Genomic DNA, 27,820 nt, shown 5'->3' on the forward strand with positions numbered 1-27,820 from the left:
CTCACACACACAAAGCCGTGGCAGCACATCACTCCCACCCTCATCCACCTACACTGGTTGCCAGTCAAGTCCCGCATATCCTATAAAGTCCTCCTCCTCACCTACAAGTCCCTCCATGCCCTTGCCCCCCAGTACCTATCGGACATCCTTCACCCACATGCCCCACCCCGGAACCTGCGGTCCTCAGACTCTGGCCTGCTTACCACCCCCCGCACCAAACTGCGAACCTTCGGGGAAAGAGCCTTCAGTGTGGCAGCCCCCACCCTCTGGAACGCTCTCCCTGCGGAGATTCGCAACATCCCCACACTCGACGCCTTCAAAAGGGCCCTCAAGTCCCATCTGTTTGCCAAGGCTTTCGGCCCCTAAATCGATCTGTTGTTTTGCCTGTCTGACTTTTGTTTTGTTATGTTTGTTTTTTTGCCCTATTACTTGTAAAGCAACCTTGGGTCCCTTGAAAGGTGCTATATAAATCCAAGCTATTATTATTATTATTATTGCAACTTTCGCTAACTTTTTGTTATATTCCATGGAATGCTCTTAACATCCCGATAGCAATGAATATCTTAAGTGCTTTGACAAAAAATCGATAAAACAAAGTCATCTGTGGAAGCCGTAGTACTGTAAAAAGCACGACCAATTATCTGAGCCGGCCCGGCTAAAATAACTGGATGGCCTACCTGCCTGTCAGCCTTCCATCTGTGCACAAACTTATCTCGTGCCCTCATTGGTCATGTGCGCGTTCGTGTGTGTTGGAGGAGGCGCTCTGTAAGGAAGTGGCAGGTTTCTTCCGGTTGTGTATTTTCAAATTCTTGCGCACTCCACCCCACCTTTAAATAAAATAAAATTTTTAAAAAATTAAATACTTTTTATATGTCAGATTCCTCCACGTACCACTAGCGGGAGCTGGCGTACCACCAGTGGTACGCGTACCACAGGTTGAGAACCACTGCTCTAACAGATGAAAGATCTGTCTTCATGTTGAACGCTTGGCCTGCAGGCTCTCAGTGACGCAGAGAGAAGGTGAAGGATGAGCGTAGGCAGGGAACATGATTCACAGAATAACAAATGAGAGAAGCAACTGTGTTCATCATGTTCCTCACTGCTGCTTCTGATTCTCCACATTTCCTTACGTGCTTTCTCAGTGTGCATCTGCCAGTGTGTTGGTTTCAGAATATGTCATATTTCCCAGAGTTTCCGAGCTTATAAACCATCATCCTTCTGAAGAATTTGCTGCAGAAATAAAAATAAAAAAGCAGTCCAGACAGTGTTTAAGGCCAGCAGAAAGAAAAAGTTCAGTTTTGAGAAAGTGACTTTGTAGTTTCATTCATAAGACGCAGAGAAACAGAAGCCAAGTCATTAGTAGAAGCCAGCTGACCAGAGATGTACATGATGTAAATACAACGCAATTCCAAAGTTATTAATCACAGTGCTGAGGGTTCACTTTATCTCCTGTCATGAAGCAGCACACACTGCAGTATGTCATCCGTATCAAACCTAACAAGCAGCAGGATATGAAGAATGTTTGCTGATGGCCAAATGGTTCATTTTTGATAATAATAGTATTTTAAATGGAGGCCATTATGGTAAATGAAGTCATTATGGTAACTTATGACATTCATACCTGCAGTTTATCACATATTTAAAAAATAAAACAATATGGGCTGAGGGATTAAAACATGTGTCAGTTTGGTCTGTTTGCTTTTTTTCCTTACTTAGAATATAAATACTTACTAAGTGTATGTTGAAAGACAACATATTCTTCCTACTTCCAGGTTCATATCAGTATGTAGTGTCTGTTAATGTTTAAAAAAGCTATTTATGCTTCTCATACTCCCTGTGCTGCAGCACCTCTTTTCACCCTCTGTCTGAAACCAGAGCCCAGTCTGCTCTGATTGGTTAGCTGGCCGGCTCTGTTGTGTTTGGTCAACTGCTTAGAGATGTCCCTAATCTTAGCCTATCACGTACAATGCCCTAGACCAGCGGTTCTCAAAGTGTGAGGCGCGCCTCCCCTGAGAGCTTCAGAGGGGGCGCAGCGTGACAAAAAAATTAACGAGAAAAAGACGAGTAAAGTATCACTTGCACACCTTTGGCTGTCTGTGGAGACCGAGTTCCCCCACCTCGCCAAAGAGGCTGTAAAAGTGCTCATTCCCTTCACCTCCACCCAGGGGCGGACTGACAATCTGTGTGTTCTCGAGAATCACAGAACGGCCGGTCGTCAGCGGGCCGTTGACGGCCAGCTCGGTTCGCTGACCGCCGGCACCGCCCTTAATTTTGTATGTTTTTAAACGGCATCATTTAAGTTGCGCTGACAGGCGACAGAGGTCCGTTCAGCGGGCCGTTTCCACGCAGCAAGGCTTTCCCCCCCGGTTGATAGTTCACTAGCATGCTCTACCGATTTGTGTGGGCTGGGCTGGGTGAGATTCCAGGACTGATTTTATTGTTTAATGTTCTAAGGAGGTGACGCTAGTCAGCCAATCAAATCGGTGCAGTCAGTGAGCCAGCACGATAGATTCAAACACAGAGACAAGACAAGTGGAAAGAAACAGTCGGAGTCATTTCCAAGGCGGAAGGTAGACAGCGAAAACAGAGCATTTAATGACATGTTCTCTTACTGGACCTCTTTGAAATGCAATTGAATGCCCCTGCATTATAGCAATAATAATAATAATTATGTTCTCTGAGGGGAGGCTCACCTCCCCGCAGTTTGAAAACCCCTGTCCGAGACCGATAGCCAATAGAAGAGTTAGTGTTCCATACTGATGTCACTATGTTAAGGAACTAAACAAAGGAGTCCAATGGAGGTGTGTGTGTGTGTGTGTGTGTGTGTGTGTGTGTGTGTGTGTGTGTGTGTGTGTGTGTGTGTGTGTGTGTGTGTGTGTGTGTGTGTGTGTGCACACACACACACACACACACACACACACACACACACACACCTCCATTGGNGACGGGGGAGAGAGAGATCTCGACTGGATTGGAAAGATCGAAAATACTAAAAATAATCATAGTCGCATTTTGCAGTCTTTTTGCATACAACGGAGTTGGCGAAACTAAAACTGCAATATAATGCTTGTGTAGCAATAATACATATGACATATTTTTTACATGTCTCCAGTACCGATAAAAAGACCGATAACGTCGGAGCTTAACGGTACCACGGTCTTTAATAATTCAGCGCCGGGGCCCGTTTAATACCGGGGCTCGGTACCCATCCCTAGTCCAGAGGCTTCCCCCGCCACTCCACCCAACTCACCACCAGATGGTGATCAGTTGACAACTCCGCCCCTCTCTTTACCCGAGTGTCCAAAACATAAGGCCTCAGGTCCGATGATACGATAACAAAATCGATCATGGGCCTTCTGCCTAGGGTGCTCTGGTACCACGTACACTTATGAGCATCCCTTATATTCGAACATGGTGTTTGTTATGGCCAATCCATGACTAGCACAGAAGTTCAGTAACAAACCACCAGTCCGGTTCAGATCAGGGGGGCCGTTCCTCCCAATCACGCCCCTCCAAGTGTCTCCATCCATTGCCCACATGTGCGTTGAAGTCTCCCGGCAAGACTAAGGAGTCCCCTTCAGGAGCCCCATACAGGACTATTTCCAGGGTATCCAAGAAGGCCGTATACTCTGAACTGCTGTTGGGTGCATAAGCAATGTAATTTTGCGTTTGTGTGTATTGTGTTTGTTTCCCGGGGAAAACCTGTGCTGTGACGTTAAATTACTCCGTTCTCCGCTTGTAATTATGCCGTCACAAGCTTCAAAGTTGTATTTGTCATCTGAATTTGCCGAAACAAGTTTAATATTCTGAAAGCCAAGACTTTGTTTAATTTAAATCAGATGAAAACAAACTGTAACGGACCCTGCCGTGTTATTTATGATTACTATACGCCTTACATTCATAATGTCAGCGGAGGGAGGGGGAGCGGCGCTGTGGAACAGCAGATTGCGAGTGAGAGCTGTCATCTTCCCTTTCCAAGCTTCAAACATGTATTTATCGTGTGATTTTGGAAATAAAAGTTTCATATTCTGAAAGCCAAGACTTTGTTTATTTAAAATCAAACAAAACAACCGAACCCCGAAAAACTATTTTCTTATGCAAATCCACGTTTATTTTGAAATGAGCTGTTGCGACTTCCGACTGATTTCAATAGAGCGGGTCGCATATTAATATTGAATTAGTTGAAAATAAATGATTACATTAAATATCAAGGGTCCTGTAGTGATCCCATGGTCAGGCCTACCTTAAAAAGCCAGGGCGTGAGGATTCTCAAAGGCGGGATCAGATCAGGGGGCCGGGGAGACGACTGGTTGTCCAGAGAAATGCCCAAATTATCTCTTATCTGGAAAGAAAACATACATTTTTAAAACTCTTAATAGAAAGTGTCCCATCTCAGTTAGTGATATAGTTATCAGTGTGTGTTGGTTACACACCTTGGCCAGGTTTTGCCACAGTTCACAAAGATAGTCGAAGACCTGAGCGTGGATCTCTGGGTCTTTGATTGTGTTGACGTCGCCCAGGATACCCAGCATCCGTCGCCACATTACCGTGGCAACATCTGCGTGCCATCCGGTCAGAGAGCCACCCGCCATGACGCTGCAGTCCTCGCTTGGGAACTCACTGGTTTCTATAACCGGTCAATGAAAGGATCAGTTAGTGTTGCTCAGATAAAGAAGTACATATTTGAGAGTGTTTGAGTTTTTCTTACCCAGGTCATCTGGAGTCTGCAGCATTGAGTTGTGGAGCTTCTGGTCCAGCTGTAGGTGTGAGTGTGAGTGGGAGTGTGTGTGGTCAGCGTGGTCTGCTGTCAGCGTGGCCGGGGAGGGTGTCTGGGAGCGAGAGCCCCCGAGGGAATGCATGGGAGACGCACTTTCAGAACCTGGACAAAGATTTATATATTACACACATGAGGAGAGGAAAGACACAGTTGAAAAACTGTCCAGGAGACAGAATTACTTGCTAAATTCAGGATGTACAGGCTAAAATGTAGAGCTGCTTCTAAAGTGATTGAAATGTGAATGATGGGTGTTGAAAATCTGACACTACACCTCATTGCTGGCTTTAAAAGTTCAATTTAGACATTAATCAAATCATAAAAGATATGTCATATTTTTCAGAGAAACTCCCTCTGAAGGGAAAACAGGGATTTTAGTCTTTGCAGATAGTTTACATGCACAAAAACCTATATAACACAGTACAGGAAACGGAACCCCCTCAATAAGCATAATAGGGCCCCTTTAATTTAAACAATTATATATAAATTAACATCCACGGTGTATGATATGTATGTAATGTTTAGTCTGTGGATATTAAGCTTTAAGACAAATCTCTATGAGTGAATACCAGTGACAGTGACGGTGTGGCTGAGGCTGCTGGTCTCCGAGTCGATGTGAAGTGTCGTCAAACTTGCTACTTCGTGTTCGTCCCCGACCCCGCCTCCTCCCAGGCTGTCCTGGTCCAATGAGCTTCCTCGTCCTCCTCCCCCGGATCCACCTCCTCCTCCACCAGCTTCTGAACTGTAAGTGAAGTCTACAACAAAGGACAAAGTTGATCATTATAAAGTTCTTTCTTTGGCTTGCAAGATTTTCTAATCAATGCAAATAATGGCCATATATTTAATTGTATACCCCATAACAGCAACTTACAAAGATCACATGACTTCACCTAAAAACAGCTAAGCTAAAGATGGCTAATCTTTGTTGCAATTACGTTTAGTAGTTTCATTTAGCCACTTGTTATGAGGCGCTGTTTTTAAGACAGGTAAAGCTTCTGACCTTTACGGGTGGTGTATTTACTGATGTATTTAATGTTGTAGAACACATTACATAAAAATGTGTTCACCACAGATCCAGTTTCTGGCATGTAACCAAACCTAAACCAATTCTAAATTGGAACCGGAAGTGCTAAAATGCCAACTCATTCCTGGGGTTAGGACTCATTCCCTGCACCATCTTATTTATAATACAGTCATAACTGTGGACAAATATTAGGGAGATGGGTCCAGAAGTACATGAGATAATCTGCAGACAGATCATGGACAACCAATCAGCGGAGGAAAAAACGGGTGTAGTTCCTTACTGTCAAACTTGCAGGTGGAGTACTGAAAGGCATTGAAGGAGTCTGATTGGCTGTCTGAGCTGACGACATCAGAGCCACTGGCACTCGCAGGGGACGTCCACTCTGAGGGAACGCCCGGGTCATCGATAGGCCGGTGATCGTCTGAGGCCCGAAATCCAGGACTGTGACCTGCCTCCAGGAGCTCCGGCAGGTCCCGGGGAACCTCCAGGCTTCCTGGGCTGCTGCCACGGCGACCCTGTGTTTTGAAAAGAATAAAAAGCACAGTTTTAATGTATTTCCCTGTGCTCGGCTTTAGTAAATCACACACTGTTTTTCAATCATCCGCCGTGATTGGTTGCTCTTTTTCTTTTTCTTTTATTTAAACTTGAAATCAGTGTGTGTTACTCACGGCTGTTCCTTTGGCCCTTAGTCTCTCCTGGATAAACTCATCCATGAGGTCGGAGAAGTTTGGGTTGGTGCTTCCCACGTCACTGGAGACGGGACGAGCCTTATGGACCACCTCCTCTTTGTTAGCTAGAGGCAGATATAGGATGATAGTCAAAGATGGAGGGTTCCACAATACACAAAAGCACAAAAATGATGAAAAAACGTATGAAAATAAACTTACTTCCATGATATAATCAAGTCTTATTTGCTGATGTTTGCTAAAATAATATATGTGAACCAGAATATCAGGGATAAGATGTCATTTTGAAGTCATTGCTGCTGATAATCATATTAAATTTTACAATATCCGTATAACAAATGGTATTTTTTGTCTTAAATGTAATAACCGTCCTGATGTGTATGTACTGTAGGCCTTGGAAGTAAGCCAAAAGACTGATTGTTAAATAAAAGCAACAACACAGCAGGCAAAACCACCAGAGAAGCAATGCAGGAGTTAATTCACACCATGCACGGAGAGAGATTCACCTTGTTAGGGCCGAACGGGCAGCACATCGGGAGCTACATTAGTGCAGTTATGTTGACCATGTTGTTGTTAGCTTGGTAGCAATGACAGCAGTCAGTGTGAGTGTATGAACTCAGAGCAGAGAGCATTAAACTATCACAAATGAGAAGAGCTTTAATACGATGCCTACTGAACAGACTGATGTTTAAAGCCTAAACCTGAGTCTGATCATCCAGACCTAAACACCAGGGAGTTGATCAATACATCTTAGTTATTACATCTGTACTCTGCTGCCCCCTAGCTGAGGAAAATGTCACCTTGTTGCACAGTTTCAATTCAGATTAAAGGAACCTCCACTTGCTACAGAACAAGACAGGCTGCGTTCAAACTCAATATGTACTGAAAAGTGTACTAAACATCACTCAGTGGAGAAGCTAGCCTGTTCTCAAACACAGAGGCTAGTGCAACACTTCCTTTTAGTCTTTTGAGTTGTGGCTGTGTTATTATCAAGCATTAACATTACAGTATATCCCCCTTACAAGAGTAACAGATTACATAATCAGGATACCAACAAAAAAAAAGGTAACTGTATTACCTTCCATACATTTAAATCTTGTTAATAAAATATTTTAAAAATAGAGATAACTAGCAGGATTACAATGTGGTTTTGTAATCTCATGAGCATAGATCATCCATTTTAGTGCTATGATCTGTGTAGTTGTGTGGTTGAGCTTATAGAGGACTCCAACTGTGTTCATAGAACTAGGATCAGGCATAACAGTTAGCTTGCCGAGTTTAAGAGGTTTAACACACAGCCAGACAGACAAGCAGACAGTCAGAGCACATCATATCTGCATGGAGTACCAGACTAATGTGATTGCAAAAATATACAATTCAAGTTCAATATTGATTGATTGAAAAGTCCTGTTAAATAATATTTTTCTACTTTGGCAAATTCCACACATCTGGCACAAAAATAGACAAATTATAAGCTGTTTGTAGGAAATAAGGAAGGGAAAAAGGGTCCTTGGAAACAGTAATTCCACATCAAGACAGATTTAGGTGATGAATTGCTGTGCTATCGAACCTGTGATCTTATCGACAAAATCATTTAAACCAAGCTCTGAAGCCAGAGATGAGAAAAAGCTGTAGTGAAAATGCCTTATCACGAATCAATTGTGCATTTTTCATGTTGTATAATATCTCATGGCATTTGTATTCCTAAGTGTACACCTATTCTTATGGATTCAAATTATGTGTGTATAAGTGAGGAATAATAAATATTCTCACAGGTCCAATGCTGCACTCTAGTGGCTTAAGAATGAACTGCATGTTCACATATAAACTAATGTTTGCTACTCTAAAATCATTATGCTTTTATTACTTTATAAGCGATATACTTTTTTGTTTGAGTACACGAATAAGAAAGCTCTGATGGTATATGCAACAAAAACGTTTGCGTGCTTTCTGTCACCTCTCATGTAAAGACAAGTCTGTTTTTCTATTTATCTGAAATGCTATATTTGCTAGAGACAGTCGTTTTTTTTTGTAAACTGCCATGTCCTCCCATGCAGCTGAAGAGGGGGCCGGACTCTGGGGAGGAGGGCGAAGGAGGCGCGAGGAGGCCGCATGCAACATCGAGTAGAGGGCGGAGGTGGTGGAGAAGAGGGGAATGAAGGAGAGAAGATTAAAAAAATCCCAAAGCCCTTAGAAGGAAGAGGATAGGAGGAGGAAGGGAGAGGGAGGGGGCTTCCGAGGTAAAGGAACAGGTGGGAAGGTATGGGAGTAAGGGGATGGGGGTCCTTGAGAGGAGGCAGGCTGGAGGGAGGGCTACGTTCAAGAGGAAAAACATCAACAAGGAGTTTGAATTTCAGTCCAGCAGCAAGATGATGAGTGTCAGCCAAAAAACAACAACATCATTCCATCATTACAAACCAGTTAAAAAACAGCCAAAAAGAAAAAGAGAGTTGCTGGTGTTTGTGAGTATGTCTTTCCAGAAGTTGTGTCCTTTGTGACGGTTCGTTCGTTGCAACCCTCACCTGTCGTCTTTCGACCAAAGTAGCCCAGGACGTGGGAGTACAGGTCCCTTAGCGACGCGTCACCCATGGCGGCGCGTCCCTGCCTCTGGGGCGAAGAGCCTTGGGAGGACCCCTGGCCTCGGGGCCGTGGCTTCGAAGACAAAGCGTGGACGACAGACTTATAAACGCCGCCGAGAAGAGCCCCCTGGTGGTGTCGTGAGGCGGTGCTGCCGGGCTCCTGTGAGCGTGAGCGGGAAGCTCGCGATCGCAAGGCGGAGCGTCCCAGGCGCCCGCGAACTCCTGACGACACGCCGGAGAAACCTGAGCTGCTGGACGTCAGCTCTGCGTGAGCCTCGGAGCCCGGGTTGGATCCCGAGCAGGATCCGGGGCTTTGCTTGTCCTTGTCCCCTCCAGTTCCAGTCCAGTTTTCCAGGCCCCCACTATTTGCGGCATTTCCTGACCCGCAGTTATCCGTAAAAGTCCCAGAGGCTGATTTTTCATGCACCCCTGCTTTGTGGCTACTAATCCCAGTCACAGCGCCAAACTTACCTGAGCCCCCTACTCCCTGCTTCGCCCCTGAGCCCGCTCCAGCTCCGGATCCCACCCTCTCCCCGGCAGAGTTGCTGTATGTATGGAAGTGACTGAGGCGCCGCAGCCTGGCTTTCCAGTGGGCCTCTTTACTCTCCAGGGGGTTGTGGAACTGCACAGACTCAGTAGAGGGCCGGAAGCTGACATGAACACCACCGGAGTGCCTCTTGGCGCTACTCCGGGACATTTTAGTTTTTGTCGGGTCTGAAGTTTGGGGAGTTGGATTTGATTCGGTGCTGGATCCTATGTTAGTGTCATGTTTTATTAAAATAGACCCATCCTCTTTTTTCTCTTCACCTGTTTCCCTTAATCCATCACATTTCCCTTCTGCTCCTTCTGCTTTCCCTGTACTTCCTGCTCCCTTTTTATCCGCAGCTTGTGTTTCTAAGCTAGCATTGCCCTTAGCGTTGGGTGAAGGCCACTGACACTGCAACTCCAGACACTCGTAGATGCTTCGCTCCTCGCCTTCATTCTCCTCAGTGGAGTCCACACTGCTGTGCCTCACTGATTTACTTACCTGTATGTCCTCCCTCACCACTTGTCTCACCTCTCCTGCCTGACCCGTGTATTCCATTTGTGTTCTAGCGATTCCTGTTTGAACTGTCAAAGTTACAACACTGTTTTCTACTACATGACCAGGAACTTCTCCCTCTGCTGCTCCTTCCTTTTTCTCATTTCCTTTGCTAGTGAGGTAGTCCCTAATTGAGGAGAATAAATCGTCCTCCTCAACCCCAGCCCCCATTTCCCCTTCCTCTATATCAATCTCTTTTTCAGATGACAAGGCAAATGCTGAATCCCAGTCGCTAACCCAATCTGAACTAGAACCTCTGCTTTCAGAGCCAATCTGCTGCCAGAACTGCTCGTAATCACTAGCATTTTCTGGTCCCTCTGAGGGCGACGAGACAACGCCACTGGACAAGGTTAAAGGGGAGGGGGAGTGGGTGAGGGGTTGTGAGAGTTCACGAGCTGCGTGGCTGCTGACTGCGAGTAAAGAAGAAGTTGTGGAGAGGTGTTGGTGGGGGGGGTTTTGGATCGAAGTGGGATTCGTTTCGGGGTCGTCACCTTTGACCCGCTCAGCGATGAAGGGCTCCATGACGTCAGAGGCACTGCTGCTCCTCGGGAGGGAGGAAGGGGCGGCGGCTTCCAGGTCACAAGCCACTCCCTGGAAGACCTCCGAGCAGGAAGTGGGAGGAGCCTCGTCGCTCTGGGAAGAGTGGCGCATCCGAGAGGAGCGGGTTGTCAGCGTGATCGGCGGGTCCTCGAGGTCTGGGGGTTGGAGGAAGATGGAGGAAGGGGAGTTAGGTTAGTGCAGGGCTATGAGGGAGAGGAGACATGTAAACTCAAATATACACACACACAGTTATGAAATGAACAAAGACCAAAAAAAGACACCTAAAATAAAATATTGCAAACGCATAGAGCCCAAAACATAAAGTAAATATGAATAGTATTCCTTTGATTCTTTGTGGTGGGCAGTAAATAAGCACATTTACTCAAATGATGTGCTTCTGTACTTGAGGTAATTTACTTGAGTATTTTCCATTTCCTGCTACCAATTAGTTCTACTCCACTACAATTCAGAGGTGAATATTCACTTTTTACACCGCTTAACTTACTTAACTCCACCTAACTTAAAGAGCAACTTGCAGGTTTTTTTTTTTTTACTAGATTCATGCTTAACCTTGCCCGAAAATTACAATTAAAAAAGTTAATGCAGGATTGTATATGTTTTACGAGACATAAGGGCAGGAATTCAGAGGGAAAGGAGCCGTTTTGAGCTCTGATACTAAAAACTGCTTTTTTCTTGGACTCCTTCTCTGCCCAATCCGCGGTAGTAGTTTGTAGTTGGTTTGAGCGGTTGTGATTTAGTGAGCTGGTATTTTTTCGGTAATTTTACATTGCATTTCACCATTTGTAATCATGGTGAGCTTGAGTTTGTGCAAGTTGCACAAACTCCAGCCTGTCAGGACATCGAGTCCACAGTTTCCCTAACAGGAAGCTTGCCGGTGGGCGTGTCTGAAACTCAACCAACAACCAATTACATGAATCTCCCACCCCGGACACACAAGCACGCGGTTTGATTGGCTAGAGCTTGTAATGGCATATGATTTCACTGTAGTGTATATTTCTGTATATTTTTTTTTAAATCTAGTGTATACATCATTTTCCTACACATTTATTCACTGGGGTCTCTAACCTGCAAGTTGCTCTTTAGGTTGGTTTGAATATTAAGATAGTGTATTATAAAAAAGTATAATCAACAAACAGTTAAGCATGATTATTTGGGATGCATAATTACAGGTTAGGACAAACGTTGATCCTTTGGTAAAATTACTATCCGGCAGTATTTAGACTAGGAAAAATAAGATCAACCAGATGCAACATTTAAGTTAAGTAAATGTGTTTTTGCAGCTATAATCCAACAATAAAATCTAACTTTTGCGTAATGATTTAGTGATAACACTTTACTTTACAGTACTTTTTCTCAAGATTTTGAATGCAGGGCATTTACTTTTCAAATGTGGCATTACTACTTTAAAGTAGAAAAAAGTCCTTTGTCACCTCTGGGGGTTCAACAATTTTAGAATTTCATTTGTATTATATATATGAAAAAAAAAATTATATTATCATTTGAAGATCATTTAGTCAACAGCTCTCGGTCCTTATTTGATTTAGCCTAAAAGTGAAATCAAATATAAATAGGATTCAGGGCAGCATTGTGGCTGTGATAGCAAACAATAAATCGCATTTTGGATTTGTACGGAAAATATGTTAAGCTTATTATTTTACTAGCCTGTAAAAAGATTTGCTATGTCAATTTGGCATAATTCACGAGTTAAAAAAAGGCAACTTTTAGAGAGCCTGAATGATCTTTTAGACCTCATGACAAAACGCACACAAAGAATAAGGAAAATCATAGTTAGAAAATTAATCTATCAGAAGATATGATAAAGTAAAAGCATCACCATGGCATACAAAAAAGAAGGGGATTGAATAAAATTCCATCCCAAGAATACAAGGCAAATGAAACTTCACACACATCTGTAATAGAGAACTCAATGAAGAGGGCGTAGAAACAAAGTTGATATAAATGCTTGCCATTTGAAATGTACGAAGGCAGCAGGAGTTAAAGGACAGAGGGACGTGCATGTGAGCAGGGCGGTTAGCAGGGGACAAGCAAGCAGACTGGAACACTGGCAAGTGTCATGCATCAAGTCAACAGAAACAGAGACATACACAACCTATGTTCAACTACCTATACAATCAATAATCATTTATATCACTGTCAATCAAAAACAAATGATTTACTTGTATTTTTAGGGGGGAGATAAATACAAATATGTAGTGTTGTAATATATAATTGAATGAAAAACTGGTAAGAGAAATCAGAGGGCTGTTCTATTATGAAATAATTTTTGAATGATTGGCTTTAAATCAGAATAGTTTTTTACACTTATCTGAAGCATTGACAAAGCTGCTGTCACAGAGAGTGTGTGCATTTTCTCTCTCCTGCTATCACACTGTGAGCACTCTCTGCTCCTACAGTGGTGACCCTACCCACTGTCTCACGTGACTCCTCAAGAAACTGGGTATGGTTCAGAGAAATGCCTTTCCTTAACAAGTGCAGACTATTGTCGTGGATTAGATGTGCTGTTGCTCACTTGCTAACTGCTAACAGCTTGTGCCCATTTCTTGACTGTAAATATAAAGTTCCTGTTTTCTTTGCCTTTTCAGCGGCATTTGATTCATGGTAAACATCCACGCTGTAATTACGGGAGGAAGTTTAGGTCCAACTTGGTTATGTGATTTATTTGTGATGAATTATTTTAGAAAAAACAGTTATTGCATATCTTTGACTACCAACTGCAGATGTCATTCTAAAGGGTCGGCAAGGCCATTTTTTATTCTCTCATTTGGCAAAATTCAAGTTTACCACCAAATGCTAAAACAAAAACGTACAAAATTGGGGAACTGTGTAGAAGAATGGTTAAAAACAGTATTGAGACAACAGGCCATTCAACAAAAGAACTATGATCATCCATATTTCACATGCAAACTAAACAAAGAGAGTATTTCACCAGAAAAATACATATTTGATGTCAAAGCATTAAAGAATCACACTGTAACAGGTCCAAGAGGGAAGGACTTTATGATTCCATGCAAACTGTTCCACTAATGAAACAAATACAATTGATAGAGACAAGAGGACAGACATAACGTTTCAATCTCTGACAGACGAAGAGAACGCAGCCAGGCAGGCAGTGCAAAGAGAGTGTACCTGCCAGCTGGTCAGCAAGGGGGGGTAGTAAAGGGTGGTGGCTGTGGAGGAGGACAGAAAGAGGCGGAGCCAGAGTGGGAGCACTCTTAGCACTGCGGATAAAGGCTGAGGACAGCAGAGAGTCCCCCGTAGAGCAGCTACGCAGCGCTGCAAGAGGGGGGAGAAGAGACGAGGAAGGGACAGAATAAAAGGGGGGAGAGTGTGAGACAGGAGAGGAAGCAAATGAGAGGAATGTTGAAGAGGTGAGGGGACGGAAAGTGGATGTATGGGCGAGGATGGGAATGTGAAAGGGATGACAACATGAACAGAAAATAGAGATTTAAATATAGGAAAGACGACGGTTAAAAGGGAGGAAATAGAATGACACAGGGAAAGGGAAGGATCTGGAGGGAAGACGGGGGGAGGCGTGGCAGCTCGATGCAGCTCATGTCTCCTCTTAGAACCACAATACTCCACATTTGTCAGACCCACTGTTTGCTTACAGTCAAAACAACATGATACCCTGCAAGTCTGACCAAGTCTATGAAATATACGTTAGAAGTTCAATAGTCAACTGAAGAAGTGTGACAAAACAACTGCAGCTCTGCAGGCGTGGACTCATCTCCTACAGGAGGAGTTAGACTGTTAGACATGTTAGACTTTGATGCTCAAGCAAAGAAAGAAAAGCAGCAATTCTGCAGCCCTGACAGTATGCATACCTCATGTCCATTTCAGCAGGAGGATAAAAAAGTGCAGATGTCCCATCAAATAATAATAACTTTAGAAGGAGAAGCCTTCTTAAATACACTCAGGAAAGAAGGGCCACACGTGTGCCTGAACACTTGCACAGATCAGTGCCTGAGAGCACTAATAGTCGACCAAACATTAGTTAGCTAAAAAGGTCTTAGTCAAGCAATTTTTCACTCATTTATTAGTCGAAGGAAAAGAAACGACTGAGCGTGTGCTTTGTCACGTTTGCTAGAAAACCACCCACACTTAATGTGGGAGCTACGCCTGGAACATTAAGGTATTATGTCAGGCAGGAAAACCATAGTGTGAGACCATTTGAACGTTTAAAGGGAAGGTGACAAAAATGTGCCTTCCAGGTCTAGCTGTCGGAGCACACCTTCTTAAAAGCCGGCTTCCTTTGTGAACGAGACAAAGAACTCACTTATTCTTGACAACGGTTAGTTCTTTCTCATAATATGAGAAGAGTGGCATCGTAGGAAAAATTCAAGTTTTCATTCCATGTTGAGGGCTTAATGTGAATCGGCATCTTTTTTCAAACAAGTGTATTTCATTGATTACATGTTACTTGATTTAACTGTGTCCTTGCTGCTTGTTTCGACACACATTAGGAATCTATTCAAGCGATTCTGCCGTTTGCTTTGTCGCTAAAAGCTTGTGCCACGTGACTCAAATGGGCTATGTACGTGTAAAAGCCTTCCACTTTTATGCGAAGACAAAAATGTTATTAATATTCCGATTAAACGCAAAGACTAGTCGATTAATGGCTTGAATTGACTGGTCGATGGCAGCCCTGATAGCACTTTCTTTCCTTTAATCTCCTCCGCAGAAGGTCAGAGGTGTGAGGGGAGATATACTGACCCACAGTCTTCTGGCGGACGATGCTCCGGGCCTTCTCGATGCCAGGTGACCCGGCGGTGGTGGCACTGCGCTGCCTCATGGCCGCCGCCTGCACCGGCTGGTCTCTGCTCCAGCCTTTGGAAAAGGAACGGTCCGGAATCTGCCGCTGACCCTCTGAGCCAATGCCTGGTGGAGGAGAATGGAGGGACTTCATTTCTCTATGCACACTAAGTGTTACATATTTAATGACATATTTGACATCTTTCTGTAACTATGCACTGATATTGTGTGTAAAGAAAGTGTGTAATGTGCAGATGAGATTAGTAAACATTTACTAAAATACAGTACTTTGTTACATTGCACCACTGCTCTCTAATGACTTACTGACCTTTCCCTTTATGTTTCTTCTGTTTCTGTTCACTCAGTTTGTCCAGAGGCAGCTCATTCAGGTCCACAGTGTAAAGGTTCCTGGCCAACACCTGACACACACACACACACACACACACACACACACACACACACACACACACACACACACACACACACACACACACACACACACACACACACACACTTCAATGTTACATTACTGATTCAGATGGCAGCAACAGAACTGGTGGGACTTAAACTACTGCTCAAGGCAGAAAGCTTTCTCATGCAGAGGAAGAGTGTTTTCTTAGAGTAAACATTAACCAAAGCATGTGAGGAAAAAGGGAAAAAACAATGGTCATGTCTGACTTTTTCCTCAGAGTTCTGACTTGAAACTGAATAAGAACAGAGCGCATGCCGTCACATGGGGCCGCCTGGAGACAAAGCGTTGCAGCTTCATTCCAGAGCGCCTCGCCTTTTAAAAAAGATATCTATTTGAACATTCAGAAAAGCGCTGGTGACGTCACTGTATAAATTGGTGGAGAAGCTTGTTTTTGAGACAAAAAGACAGAAAACCTGTTTGCTGTAGCATAGCAACCGGTAGTGTTGCTGCCGGTGAGTGTAAACTAAAGCTCTTTCAGACAACGTGTGAGAGCAAATATCTAATGAAATCGTATTTGTTTGATTAACTTATAACCATACCCAGTTTAGGCATACATCTGGAGGATAACATGGCCGAGACCACTGTAGTACCTTGGTGAGCGTTTCCATGGTGAGAGACCACTCAGTGACCAGCTCGTCCCAGCAGGTGAGAGAGGAGAGGACGGAGAGCAGGTCGTCCCACAGCTCTCTGCTGATGTACACGTTCAGATTCCCCTTGATCCACGCCACGATCAGCGTCTGAGCACAGGGGGGGGTGAGAGGACAGAGAGCCTCATTAGGAAAGGCTGGAATCCAGCCTTCTACTCATTGAAACTCAATACAAGTCTTCTCGGCACAATTCAACCTAATTTACCTCAAAAACATGTTTTTATTTTTGGTAAAAATATGTGTACCTGAAAGATGGGTCCGGCCAGCCGGCCTGATAGCGTGTTGTTCTTCTTGACCTGGGGCATGATGGATGGAGGCCTTTTCATCACAGACTCCGTCACCCTCAGCATAACCAGTAACGCCTGCTCCCTGTAATCAAAGAACACTATTATTTAATATAAAGTCATGTAGATCCTTTCTTTACCTTCCCAGATTTCCCCCAATAAGATCACATTTTTTAAACGTATTTTAATCAAGACATGACATTTTTGTGTTGTCGTCCCTGTACAAGATTTTTTTTTAAAAGCGCAGGAACAGGGAAACAGGGAACCACCTCCTAAAACAGCGTTAAAAATACAAATTTATAGGAAAATACAAACAATAGCTCAAATGAAATGATGATGGAAAAGCAGGAGGTACATCATCTTTCAGGTATTTCTTTTACCATGTTTTCTGGTCCATGGTCTCGTGCATGACGAGGCTGCGGTAGATGTTCAGGACACGCTTGCACATGTCCACGTGCTCCTCCAGAAGGATCTTGATGTCGTTGGCTGGCTCCAGAAGGAACACGTTGGAGGAGTGGGTGATGAATACCTGAGAAGGAGACGAGATACTACAATTAGGAAATGTAACAACTTGACACCACAACGATGAGACTGAGAATGTGTGTGTATGAAGTGATGTGTGTGTGTGTGTGTGTGTGTGTGTGTGTGTGTGTGTGTGTGTGTGTGTGTGTGTGTGTGTGTGTGTGTGTGTGTGAGGGACACACCTGTAGTGTGGTCTGAACTCCAGCATTGACGCTGTACTCCAGCAGTTCCTCATCCACTGCTCTGTTCATTCCCTGAGGGAGAAAGAAGAGAACACATTAAGATATAATGACCTGACCGTATTCAGGCATCCACACACATTCTCTGTGAAACACATTTTCTATCTTACTAAATATATCATTTGTGAACAAATTATATTTAAAATTGGGACTGCACGCCACCTCCAGTGTTAATTGAAGAAATGTAAATGTTAAATATTTCTCATTTTTGTCTTTCTCCGTCAACTAAAAGTGAGTCAATAAAAGAAGTGTAAGGTTAAATATTAAACAGTAAGCTAAATGAACTTTGAGTATAGCTGGCACAGTTTTGCAAAGTAACTTTAATCCACATTAAATCTTCATACCATTTTCTTATTTCTTTTATTTTCTTAATAGCACTTTGAATCGCCACGTGCTGAAAAGTGCTATATAAAAGTGCTATATAAATAAAATTGCCTGGCCTGGCCTGGCCTTATTGTTGTCCCCTTCCCCCTTCTCTCCCACCCCACTCTCCCAGACACACTAATACAACTCGCCTCGTCCTCCTTGTCTCCGAGCTGGGAGCCTGAGTCCAGGCTGCCAGTGGGGGGGTAGGGGCCCTCCTCCGGCTCCTTCATGAACACTGGCCTGCCCTCCATGGCGATCCACTCCTGGTAAACACGCACCACCTTACGCATCGCCGCAGCTTCACACATGGGGAGGAGGAAGGCCTATAGGTGGAGAAAGGAAGATGTGACTTAAATGTGGACATTCAATCCACCTGATCTACTGCAGCCATACGAGGACATATCTCAGAGCCCTTTGCTCAGCACTGCTTTGTAATCAGCTTTCATTTGCTATCTAATTAAATATGATACTATTTTCAATGTAACTTATTGTTATTATTTTTTTCCATCGTTTAAAACAAAAAATGTAAGGCATATGATAAGGCCTGTTTGGTTTTACTTGTATTTTTTGTAAAATATGAGTTTGTATTCTGAACGAAAAGACTTAGGACAAAAATATCTATAAGTAATAAGTGTTTACATTTCATTTAAATGTACTGCAGACACAACATTTAAGATTGAAATCATAGGACCCTCCCCACTCCCTGAAAACGTTTTTTTTCTTCTTCACCTGTCTAAAGATCTCGGTGATGAAGTTGACGTTGGTTCTAGAGGAGGTCAGGACCCTCCTCACCACCTCCATGTCCGTGAGCTGCTCTTCATCCATGGAGCAGAGCGAGGAGGAGCTGGGCTCCCTCTCCGTCAGTGTGGAGGTGTTGGAGTGGCTTTGTTCCACCTCGCACCCGGACCCCAGACCCCCGGACAGCCCCATGCTGCCCCCGCCCGGCCCAGACGAGCACCCGCTACTTTCCAGGTGGGCGTCCAATCGGAGCCGCCTCCGCCGCAGTCCTCAGAGCTGCCTGCCGAGCGAGCCGCCAGTCCTGCTGCTGCACGCTGTGGGGGGGGGGGACAACACAGCGAATTATTTAATACCCTTTTCACCGAACATCACATGGATCTTTTACATTGGCAGTTTACACATAGTCGTTTTTTCTCAACAACAAGAAGTGAAGCCTTTAAAATAATGATAATCTAATATCACTGGAGGTACAACAATAAGTCAATCTAGAGTCAAACGTGTCTGTAAATACAGGAGAGGGAGAAGCAAAGCGTGTCATCAAAGCAAAAAGGGGCAACTTTGAAGAATATAAAATATAAAATCATATTCTGGAGTTTTTAACACTTTTTTGTTAACTAGATAATTCCATATGTGTTCTTTCATAGTTTTGATGTCTTCAGTATTAATCTAAAAAGTAGAACAAAATGAAAATAAACAAAAACCATTGAATGAGAAGGTGTGTCCAAACTTTGGACTGGTACTCTATACAGGACCTTGATTCATCTGGGTCATTGGACATGTGCAGTGAACCGTTGTAGGCACATGCTTTCTATCAGAAGAGTGTGTACAATGTGTATGAACCTGTATGTTCTTGGGGACATTCTCCCCCTCTGTTCCCGGGATGTGTGTCTGCGCGTTGGGCCGCGGCTCCAGCCAGAAGGAAACCAGCCAGCGGATGAAGATGACCCGGGCCTGGAGGAAGCTCTCCTTGGTGCAGTACACCGTTTCCCCCCCGTCCTGCTCCCTGTGCACCACGCTGTAGTAAGGCTTAGGACGCATCGGGGGCACGTCTGTGGGGGGCAGGATCATCTTTAGTTATGCTGTCTATGGTTACAATAATACAACGACACTATTCAATGTGTTCCGATGCGCTGTGGATTTATAGTGTGCAGTCGTTTTGAAATATACAGGTTGTTTGAAGCGGATTTGTATGATGTACTAATTCATATTCAGTGTATTACCTGGAGTATAGGCCTATACAGATAATCAGATACAAAGGTGTAATAACAGTGAAACGTGTGTCACATGAGTATAAGAGGTATAACACGGGTGTAATATGGGAGAAACATGGTTGTAATACAGGCGTAATATCGTATCTCGGAAGATGCAGAGTGTAACTTCAATACAAATAGTAAATAATACATTTTCCAAAATATCTTCATGTGCTTAGAGATTTAGGGGGAATGAATTAAGTGTAGAATACAGTTCAAATATTTTAACAGCCAAATCTTTTGTGAGACAGTTTTTTCTTTCCAACAAGGATGGAAGTTGTTATCTATGCTCTCATCAAAGCCACCAGACTGAAAACTGTCATTTCATCTTGCAAAATAAGGGAGTTGCTGGCTTACCGCCTCATTGGGGTTAGTTACTTTGGTGTTATTCTGTGAAATGGTGAATCTGGACTAACCTTAGTCACACATTAACACAAACAAATTGTTTTATTTGAGCAGCGATAGACAATGAACCCCTTGAGTTTTACTATTTAAAATCACTGTATATTTCAATTGAGTTTGGTGGCTTTGAGGAAACTATATATATTGTTCCCCATCAAACACAAAGACTGTATTGCTGCTTCACCACAAGGTAAAGTGTTGTCAATGTTCTGAATATAGCAAACACTTTAACTGTTATTGACATTAGTGCCTCAGACAGCCCGAGTTCAAAGAAATATGAACTGTCCCTTTAAGAGCTAATGTAACTGACCCAGTATGGGGTTGTAAAGGCTGGTTTCCATGGCGAAGTTGGGAAAGATGTGAGGAAGGTAAAACTTCCTGAAGTGACCGAAGAGGAAGCTGAAGGCGCGTTCATGGTTGTCTTTGCAGCGCCACTCGAGAGACTTGGCCTGGTGGACAAACAGACACACACACACAGACAAACAAGCTTGTGTTATACAGAGACCATGACGCACACTAATCAGGGTCAAGCGGGAAGAGCACCATTGTTTTTGGAAAATAATGTTGTTATCAGTGTGTGTCTGTGTGCGTGATAGCAGCAGCAGGAAGAGGAAATACAGAAATAAAGTCAATAAGCGATGACATTAGTGTTAAAGGAGTTAGTGATACTAGTAAGAGATTAGAAGAATACTTCCCTCTACCATCAATATGATAAACATCAGTAAATAACAGACCTAATAACTGCTTTCCCTGTGTATTAGTAAGGCATTACAACATTTTCAAAGGTGTAATTGGTGTTAGTAAGGAATGATGATAATACCTGGTTTACCATGTATTTAAGTAGCGCTTCTAAAAAGTAAGCGGTGAGGTCTTCCTGGTTTTTGTCACCTGACTGGGGGGGAACCAATGGGGTGATCTCTTCTGGGGTGACCTGAGCTGTAGGAGGGAAACGGGGTCACTTTATATGTATAATACAATGAATACTGCTGAATGTAAAGTCACATGTCTCTGTGTAGAATCAATGTATGGGGATGAAAATAGTGACCAGGATATCAACAATTCTTAGGAGCAGTAACAGACTTGCACTAACTCTCTGTTAGACTCAGCGGGGGGTTGATCAGAGTGTCCAGGGTGCGTGGGGTCCCGTGACAGAGTGGAGCCGGGAAGCCAGGAATCAAACAGGCGAACATGCAGAGCTGCTCCCGCTCGGCATGACTCTGCAGCGCCTGCATCCACAGCAGGAACAGGCGCACGCCCTCACGACGGATCTGTAATGTAGACGAGAAGAAGATCCAGATTTTACTTGCAGCATTCACTCGTTCATTTTTTAGTAAGACTTTAAATTCAAAAGAGGCTGTATGAGTCGTCTGAGGAGGATGTAGGGGCTGTGACAGAGGTAATGACGGGTCAAAGGTGTACCTTCAAAGAATTCCCAGTGTGCAACAGCTTCTTGAGGATCAGCCCTGAAGAAAGAAACACGTCAGCATTAAATGACAGTAAAATGGCATAAAGCTAGCCAGCTCTAAAACCACCAAAAGCTCATTTTGCACACACTTTTGTTCTGGTGAAACCTCTGTGTTCAGTTGAATACTTGATTCTGATTGGCCAATACGACATACCAGAGGTTTGTTATTTTGTAATAGCAGACCACTGCTAAAGAGGATGCTGCGATCAAGGGACTAAGTGCAGTCATATCAATCCACGAAAAAGAGGTCTTGTCAATTTACATCAGCGGTGGCCCAAAAAAAATAATCTGAAAACTCAGTGGAATACTTTGAAATATTAGTTTTTATATTTGTGGAAAGCAGCTTTGGAATTATGATGGCTAAACTGTCCCAAGTAAAGAAAAAAAAATAGTGCAAGTGAGAAGAGAGGTTAAAAGACAGAGAGCTGGACGTCAGAGAAGTAAACAGTAGAGGAAGACAGACAGGAAGTGAACACTAAAGGGAACACACTATGGGCTCTGGCAGTGTCTAAAGACTGGTTCATGGGAAATAAAATGGACGGACTTGGAAAGTTACACAAAACCTCAATCAGTGCTGCCGACATTTTAAGTAACGCTGCTGTCGCCCCAGTTCCAGTAGTTGGTACGCAGTAGAACAGACTATTTTTCTTAGCAGAAGCAACACAATAATCTTTAAACCAATGAAATCATTTAAAGTGGACCTATCATGCAAAATGCACTTTTGTACGTCTTTTATACATGAATATGTGTCCCCGGTGTTCCAGGGAACTCACCAAGTGTCAGAAAATACAACCCTCTCTCTTTTCCTCCGTACCCGAATCTTTTAAAAACGGGGCTACAACGAGCGGATACATATTCCATCCGACCCGACGTCAGCCCGGATACTGGGCTGTGACGCTCCGCTACATGGCAACTCTCCAACTATCAGGGGAAAGAGGTTGCGTGGCCATTGTAAACAGCATGGTAACAGCATGGTAACATGACACTCGTGCCTCGACCCCTGCATTTGCCACAGAATCAGCCCTTGTGAAGACAGGGCTGGAATAGAGCAAATAGAGCTAAATGAGGCATGGCTAAAATGCATGATCTGTTTGGTATTTTGAAAAAAAAACTTCAGACATGTTTTATATAGGTAAAGCCCTACAATATATTATTCAAATATAGCATGATAGGTCCACTTTAAAATGAATATTGCAGGTCAAACAGTTCATGTCTTTAGCACATAGCTGTGTAATAAGCTTACATAAAACCCATACCAGCACTACTAATCCTTCGGGGGGTCGGGGAAGCTAAGCAACCCGGACAATAATATAACAAACATGCAGGATTACAGGACAACAACAGCGGCACTCTGTTTTCTTCTTCTGCAAAGTAGTTTAGGTTTGTATCTCACATTACATAATATGACCCAAAACTAGTGGACAGGGATCTGATCTGCAGCACACATTCAGTACAGGAGCTCATCTGTAGCGGGTTTGAAAGGGCTGTGGGTGCTTGTGTGCGAGTTACCGATGCTGTGGAACTGCCATCGGCTCTGGATACGCTCTGGCAGGAGCTGGAGGATTTTCTAGAGGAAAAGAAAGATTTTGATGCTAAGGACCATTTTTTTAAGATGACATTTTGTGCCTTTATTACAGAGACAGATTTGAAAGGGGAAGATGGAGAGGATGACTTCAGTGAATGGTCCCTGAGTCGGAATTGATCCTGTGCCCATTATGTAATGTGTTATGAGCGCATTGATTTATTGGTTGCAAAAAATCCATATTAATATATTTGAGTCAGTATAGGATGAAAAAGTATTATTACACGGCTTAGTTAAATACTTAATTCTGATTGGTCAATTTGTTGCATTGCTAACACCACAGTTCAAAATGTTGCTACTAGAACTCACAATTTATAGTGCAAGCAATACGATGATTGTAAAATCAATAATATCATTGATTTATACAGCTATGCTGCAGCTAGCTGGTAATTATATGGAAAGGAAACCCTCGTTGATTTCCCTATGATGACTGGATCACTGTAATTATCCCTTATTTCGTCATTGTAATGTTCTATTTTATTGTCCATCTTTTTCCTAACTAATGCCTCTCAGGGAAAACCTTGAATATTTTGTCCAAGTACTCACTGTACTAGCCCAGCCTTGTTTTGAGTTGTGTGGGTGTTACGACCCGCCCTCTACTCCGTGGTAGTGGACAGAAAAGACAACACTGAGGGGAGCACGTAACAGTGGGGCCAAATGAAGGTCACACATACTGACTGTGCTATCTTATCCCGGCTACTCTACGCTCCACCACCCAGTCCAGTGCAGCTGAATGCCAGCGCTCTCAGTCTGAGGTCAGAGTCAGCTGGTGCTGTGGTACTGACCAACAGGAAGTTAGAAACACTTTCACAAGTCAGAGCTCCGTTCTGAAGTCATGTTGCCTCTTAGAAACAGTCTTCTCTGGATTTCTATTTTGAACACAGTCTACTAGGGGTGTCTCAATCTCTCAAAACAGTCTTCACAACCATAGAATGGTGAAGTGATTACGTTTTTTTGTAGGCCTACCCATAAGTATTATACTATCATAGCAAGGGCTAAGCAGACACAACAGTAAAGGAATGTATCAATATTGCAGAAAAAGGATCTTTGGCTAACAAACGTTTATGACACTTACACTTTTATGTTTTTAGAAGTTTAAATGCAAACACCAGGAGTAAAGAGCTATGGTTAGGCTATAAACAAACTACATCACAGTCACATAGAAATACTTTACCTCGAATATAAAGAGAATTGAGTCCAGTTCCTCCCTCTGAGACTTGTGACCTGAAACACACAGACTAGCTTGAGAACAAAGCACCGTGATCGAGTCTTAATAGCAACAGAACATTGCCTTACTTCTAAAAGCTGACCAATCAGAGTACATCGTGTTGAACGTGGGTAAAACGTACCTTTTTGTTTGAGGCTGACCTCAATGGTGACAAAGTTCTCGAAGAACACATAGTAGATATGCGAGTAGTTCAGGTCGAAGAACTGTTTCAGCTCGGACGGCTCTGCGTTCTCTGGGAAATCAGAGGGGAAATGAAGATGAAAAATAACAAACATTTAGTGAAAAACGCAGGAGAGCACCAAGGTTATCTCCAAACTGCACATTCACTTTGATTCCTCAAGAATCTTTTTTAGTGCTGAAACGGACTCATTCCTCAGATTCGACTGTTAATTGAACAAGCACATCACCCGCTAATGAGTCGTATCTAAAAATGAGTCTTATATAAAAATAAACATTACAAAATAAATCAAATTGACTCATACATGTCTCTCTTCCCTCTCATAGCTGTTTGCAGAAAATGAAATATAGCAAAAAACAGAGGAAAGGGAAACATAATTAAATATGACAAAAGTCTGATACTATTCGATCACTCTTATGACATCATTCTGACAATGTTCTGAAGCTATTATGACTTTAGTCTGACAGATATGTCTAATATGTAAGTAGTGTGATTCTAAAGTCATTACTTAAACCAGTTGAAGGCCCTTCTCTATCCATCTTTAGTCTAAATCATGGGTTTTCAAAGTGTGGGAAGGTGAGCCTCCCCTCAGAGAACATAAGAACAGCCGCGTACCCCCTCCCAATTATTATTGCTATTATTATTATTATTGCTATAATGCAGGGGCATTCAATTGCATTTCAAAGAGGTCCAGTAAGAGAACATGTCATTATGCTCTGTTTTCGCTGTCTACCTTTCGCTCTTTTGAGCACGCCATTTGAAATGACTCCGACTGTTTCTTATGGGCTCAGAACAGTCTCATAATACACACATGCACACAGAAGGATTCACACTTGTGTTTTTCAATGCACATACAAATATGTTCCGTTTCCTATACATGTAAATAAAATCCAAATACAGAAAAAAGTTTNNNNCACACATGGGGTGTTTCTCAATGTCGAGGAAGGCTGCTCCAGAGCCACTATTTCAAGCATACTACGTCATCGAGTGCCGCCGAAGGACTGTTCCAATGTCCAGCATACTTGGAACTCTACCGAGGCCGGCGTACTTCGTAGCGAGAAATTTCGAGGCTGCACATGTGTAGACTCTGCGGTCTTAAAATCCCCACAATGCTTTGCGCACGGACCAATTTCCAAACCTTTGGCGGAAATAGCGCTCCATTTAAGGCGGGGCCTCGCATATGACGCACACCTGTTAGCCCTGTTCCACAATTCTTCGTTTTCCGAGGCAAGGAAGGATTCTTGCCTCGCTTCTGAAGCAAGTGACTCGGAAGACATCTGCTACAAAGCAATGGTCCTCGACATTGAGAAACACCCATGCTGTCCAGTACAGGTTAGCTCTGAGTGTTAGCGATGCTAATGTAAACACCGACCATATTACGTAGAAAACAGTCAGGCATTGTTTCTGATAGCAACTTTCTGATAGTGCTGTGGGTCCACATTTCAGATATTACGTCATATCGGACGCAAATCTGGATCAGCTCTGTTGTACCCCTGTTTTTAGAGATTTGGGTAAGGAGGAAAAGAGAGAGGGTTTTATTTTCTGACGCTGCGTGAGTTCCCTGACACACCGGGGACACATATTTATGTATAAAAGACATCAAAAAGTGCATTTAGCATGATAGGTCCCCTTTAAATTAATAGTTCAATACCTTCGGAAATAGGCATATTAACCTTTTTTGAAAAAAGTCTGTTGATATCAATCAGCAAGAAAGACAGGTTCAGTGAATATTTGAGGTAAAATAAGTGTTGAACTCTTTGTATACCGATGCATGAAAAGACACATTATCCCCAATGGCACCTATTTATTCTTAAGACAAATCTACAGAAGAAAAAAAAACTGGTTTGCAACATTGCACTGCTTTTCGTTTAGCAAGAGATGAAAAATGAAATGTTCCGAATCATTCTAATAATAGACTTTGAAGATGGCCTACTCTGTACCCTGCTATGCCAAAATTCATACTAGGAGAAGTAGTGAAATGAAGGAGACGATATGGCAGCACTGCATGTTGATTAACATGGTAAGACTCCGAAATGTAGTCAGATTTGAACAAAAAGACAGAGGGAATGAGCTCTATGTGTTAGCCTGCAGCGGATAAGTGTGTGGCCAAACCAGTCTCCTATTACAAGAGTATGATCTAATCTATTTGTCTGTATTTTCTAAACTAGTTGCTGGTGAACCATCCTGCCAACACCACTCAAGCCCCACAAACTTTAGCTGTACACTGCACTTAAAAGGCTAATTGTACCTCATGGTTTGGATAGATGAATGCAGCCCTAATAGGCCTTTAAGTGCACTAATTGCTGATGAGAACGTACTGTCATCACAAAACTGCATACTAAAACTCATCCTCCTTACCTCTAATGTTACTGAGATAGGTTTGTGAGGGACATTACACAGAACTGTCCATTCAGGACGCAAAATTATAGATCCTACTATGGGGAACGCATGACATATCATGTATTTGTCTTTGCTATGTGTATAATTGTCATGTTCTTAAATGTTTTATGTGAGGGACTGCGGATGGAAATGAGCTCCAAGCAAAAAATCCGGCATATTTACACTATTTGCATTTTCTTGTTTTAAAGGTAGAGTAGGTCATTTTGGAGAAACCAGCTCGAGTGCGCTAGAATTTGAAAATAAACGACTGGAAAAAATCTGCCCCTTCCTTCAGACTTCCTTACAGAGCCCCTCCTCCAACACACACGAACGTGCACATGACCAATGAGGGCACGAGATAAGTTTGTGCACAGATGGAAGGCTGACAGGCAGGTAGGCCATCCAGTTACTTTAGCCGGGCCGGCTCAGATGATTGGTCGTGCTTTTTACAGCGCTACGGCTTCCACAGATGAAATGTTTTTATGTATTTATTGTCAAAGCATTTAATGTATTCATTGCTATCGGGATGTTAAGAGCATTCCATGGAATATAACAAAAAGTGTTTCTGAAGTGAATTACCTACCCTACCT

The 27,820-nt window shown here is 43.1% G+C and overlaps 1 protein-coding gene across 1 annotated transcript in view; it reads right to left on the reverse strand.

Moving 5' to 3' along the window:
* Positions 1–24,948, reverse strand: part of LOC104955454 (ral GTPase-activating protein subunit alpha-1-like) — a 37,875-nt gene extending 12,927 nt beyond the window's left edge. The window contains 25 exon segments of the mRNA XM_010782781.1: positions 4,244–4,342; positions 4,434–4,627; positions 4,709–4,879; positions 5,344–5,529; positions 6,079–6,313; positions 6,467–6,591; positions 10,636–10,839; positions 13,853–13,999; positions 15,440–15,604; positions 15,807–15,897; positions 16,541–16,687; positions 16,843–16,966; positions 17,262–17,410; positions 17,586–17,657; positions 18,158–18,331; positions 18,738–18,937; positions 18,940–19,060; positions 19,587–19,795; positions 20,709–20,847; positions 21,219–21,334; positions 21,489–21,666; positions 21,818–21,861; positions 23,373–23,430; positions 24,620–24,669; positions 24,795–24,948. Of these exon segments, the coding sequence (XP_010781083.1) occupies positions 4,244–4,342; positions 4,434–4,627; positions 4,709–4,879; positions 5,344–5,529; positions 6,079–6,313; positions 6,467–6,591; positions 10,636–10,839; positions 13,853–13,999; positions 15,440–15,604; positions 15,807–15,897; positions 16,541–16,687; positions 16,843–16,966; positions 17,262–17,410; positions 17,586–17,657; positions 18,158–18,331; positions 18,738–18,937; positions 18,940–19,060; positions 19,587–19,795; positions 20,709–20,847; positions 21,219–21,334; positions 21,489–21,666; positions 21,818–21,861; positions 23,373–23,430; positions 24,620–24,669; positions 24,795–24,948 (3,552 nt within the window).
* Between the last annotated feature and the right edge of the window lie 2,872 nt (positions 24,949–27,820).

The sequence above is a fragment of the Notothenia coriiceps genome, unplaced genomic scaffold, assembly GCF_000735185.1.
Source record: "Notothenia coriiceps isolate Sejong01 unplaced genomic scaffold, NC01 NC01_scaffold00024667, whole genome shotgun sequence".
Lineage (NCBI taxonomy): Eukaryota > Metazoa > Chordata > Actinopteri > Perciformes > Nototheniidae > Notothenia > Notothenia coriiceps.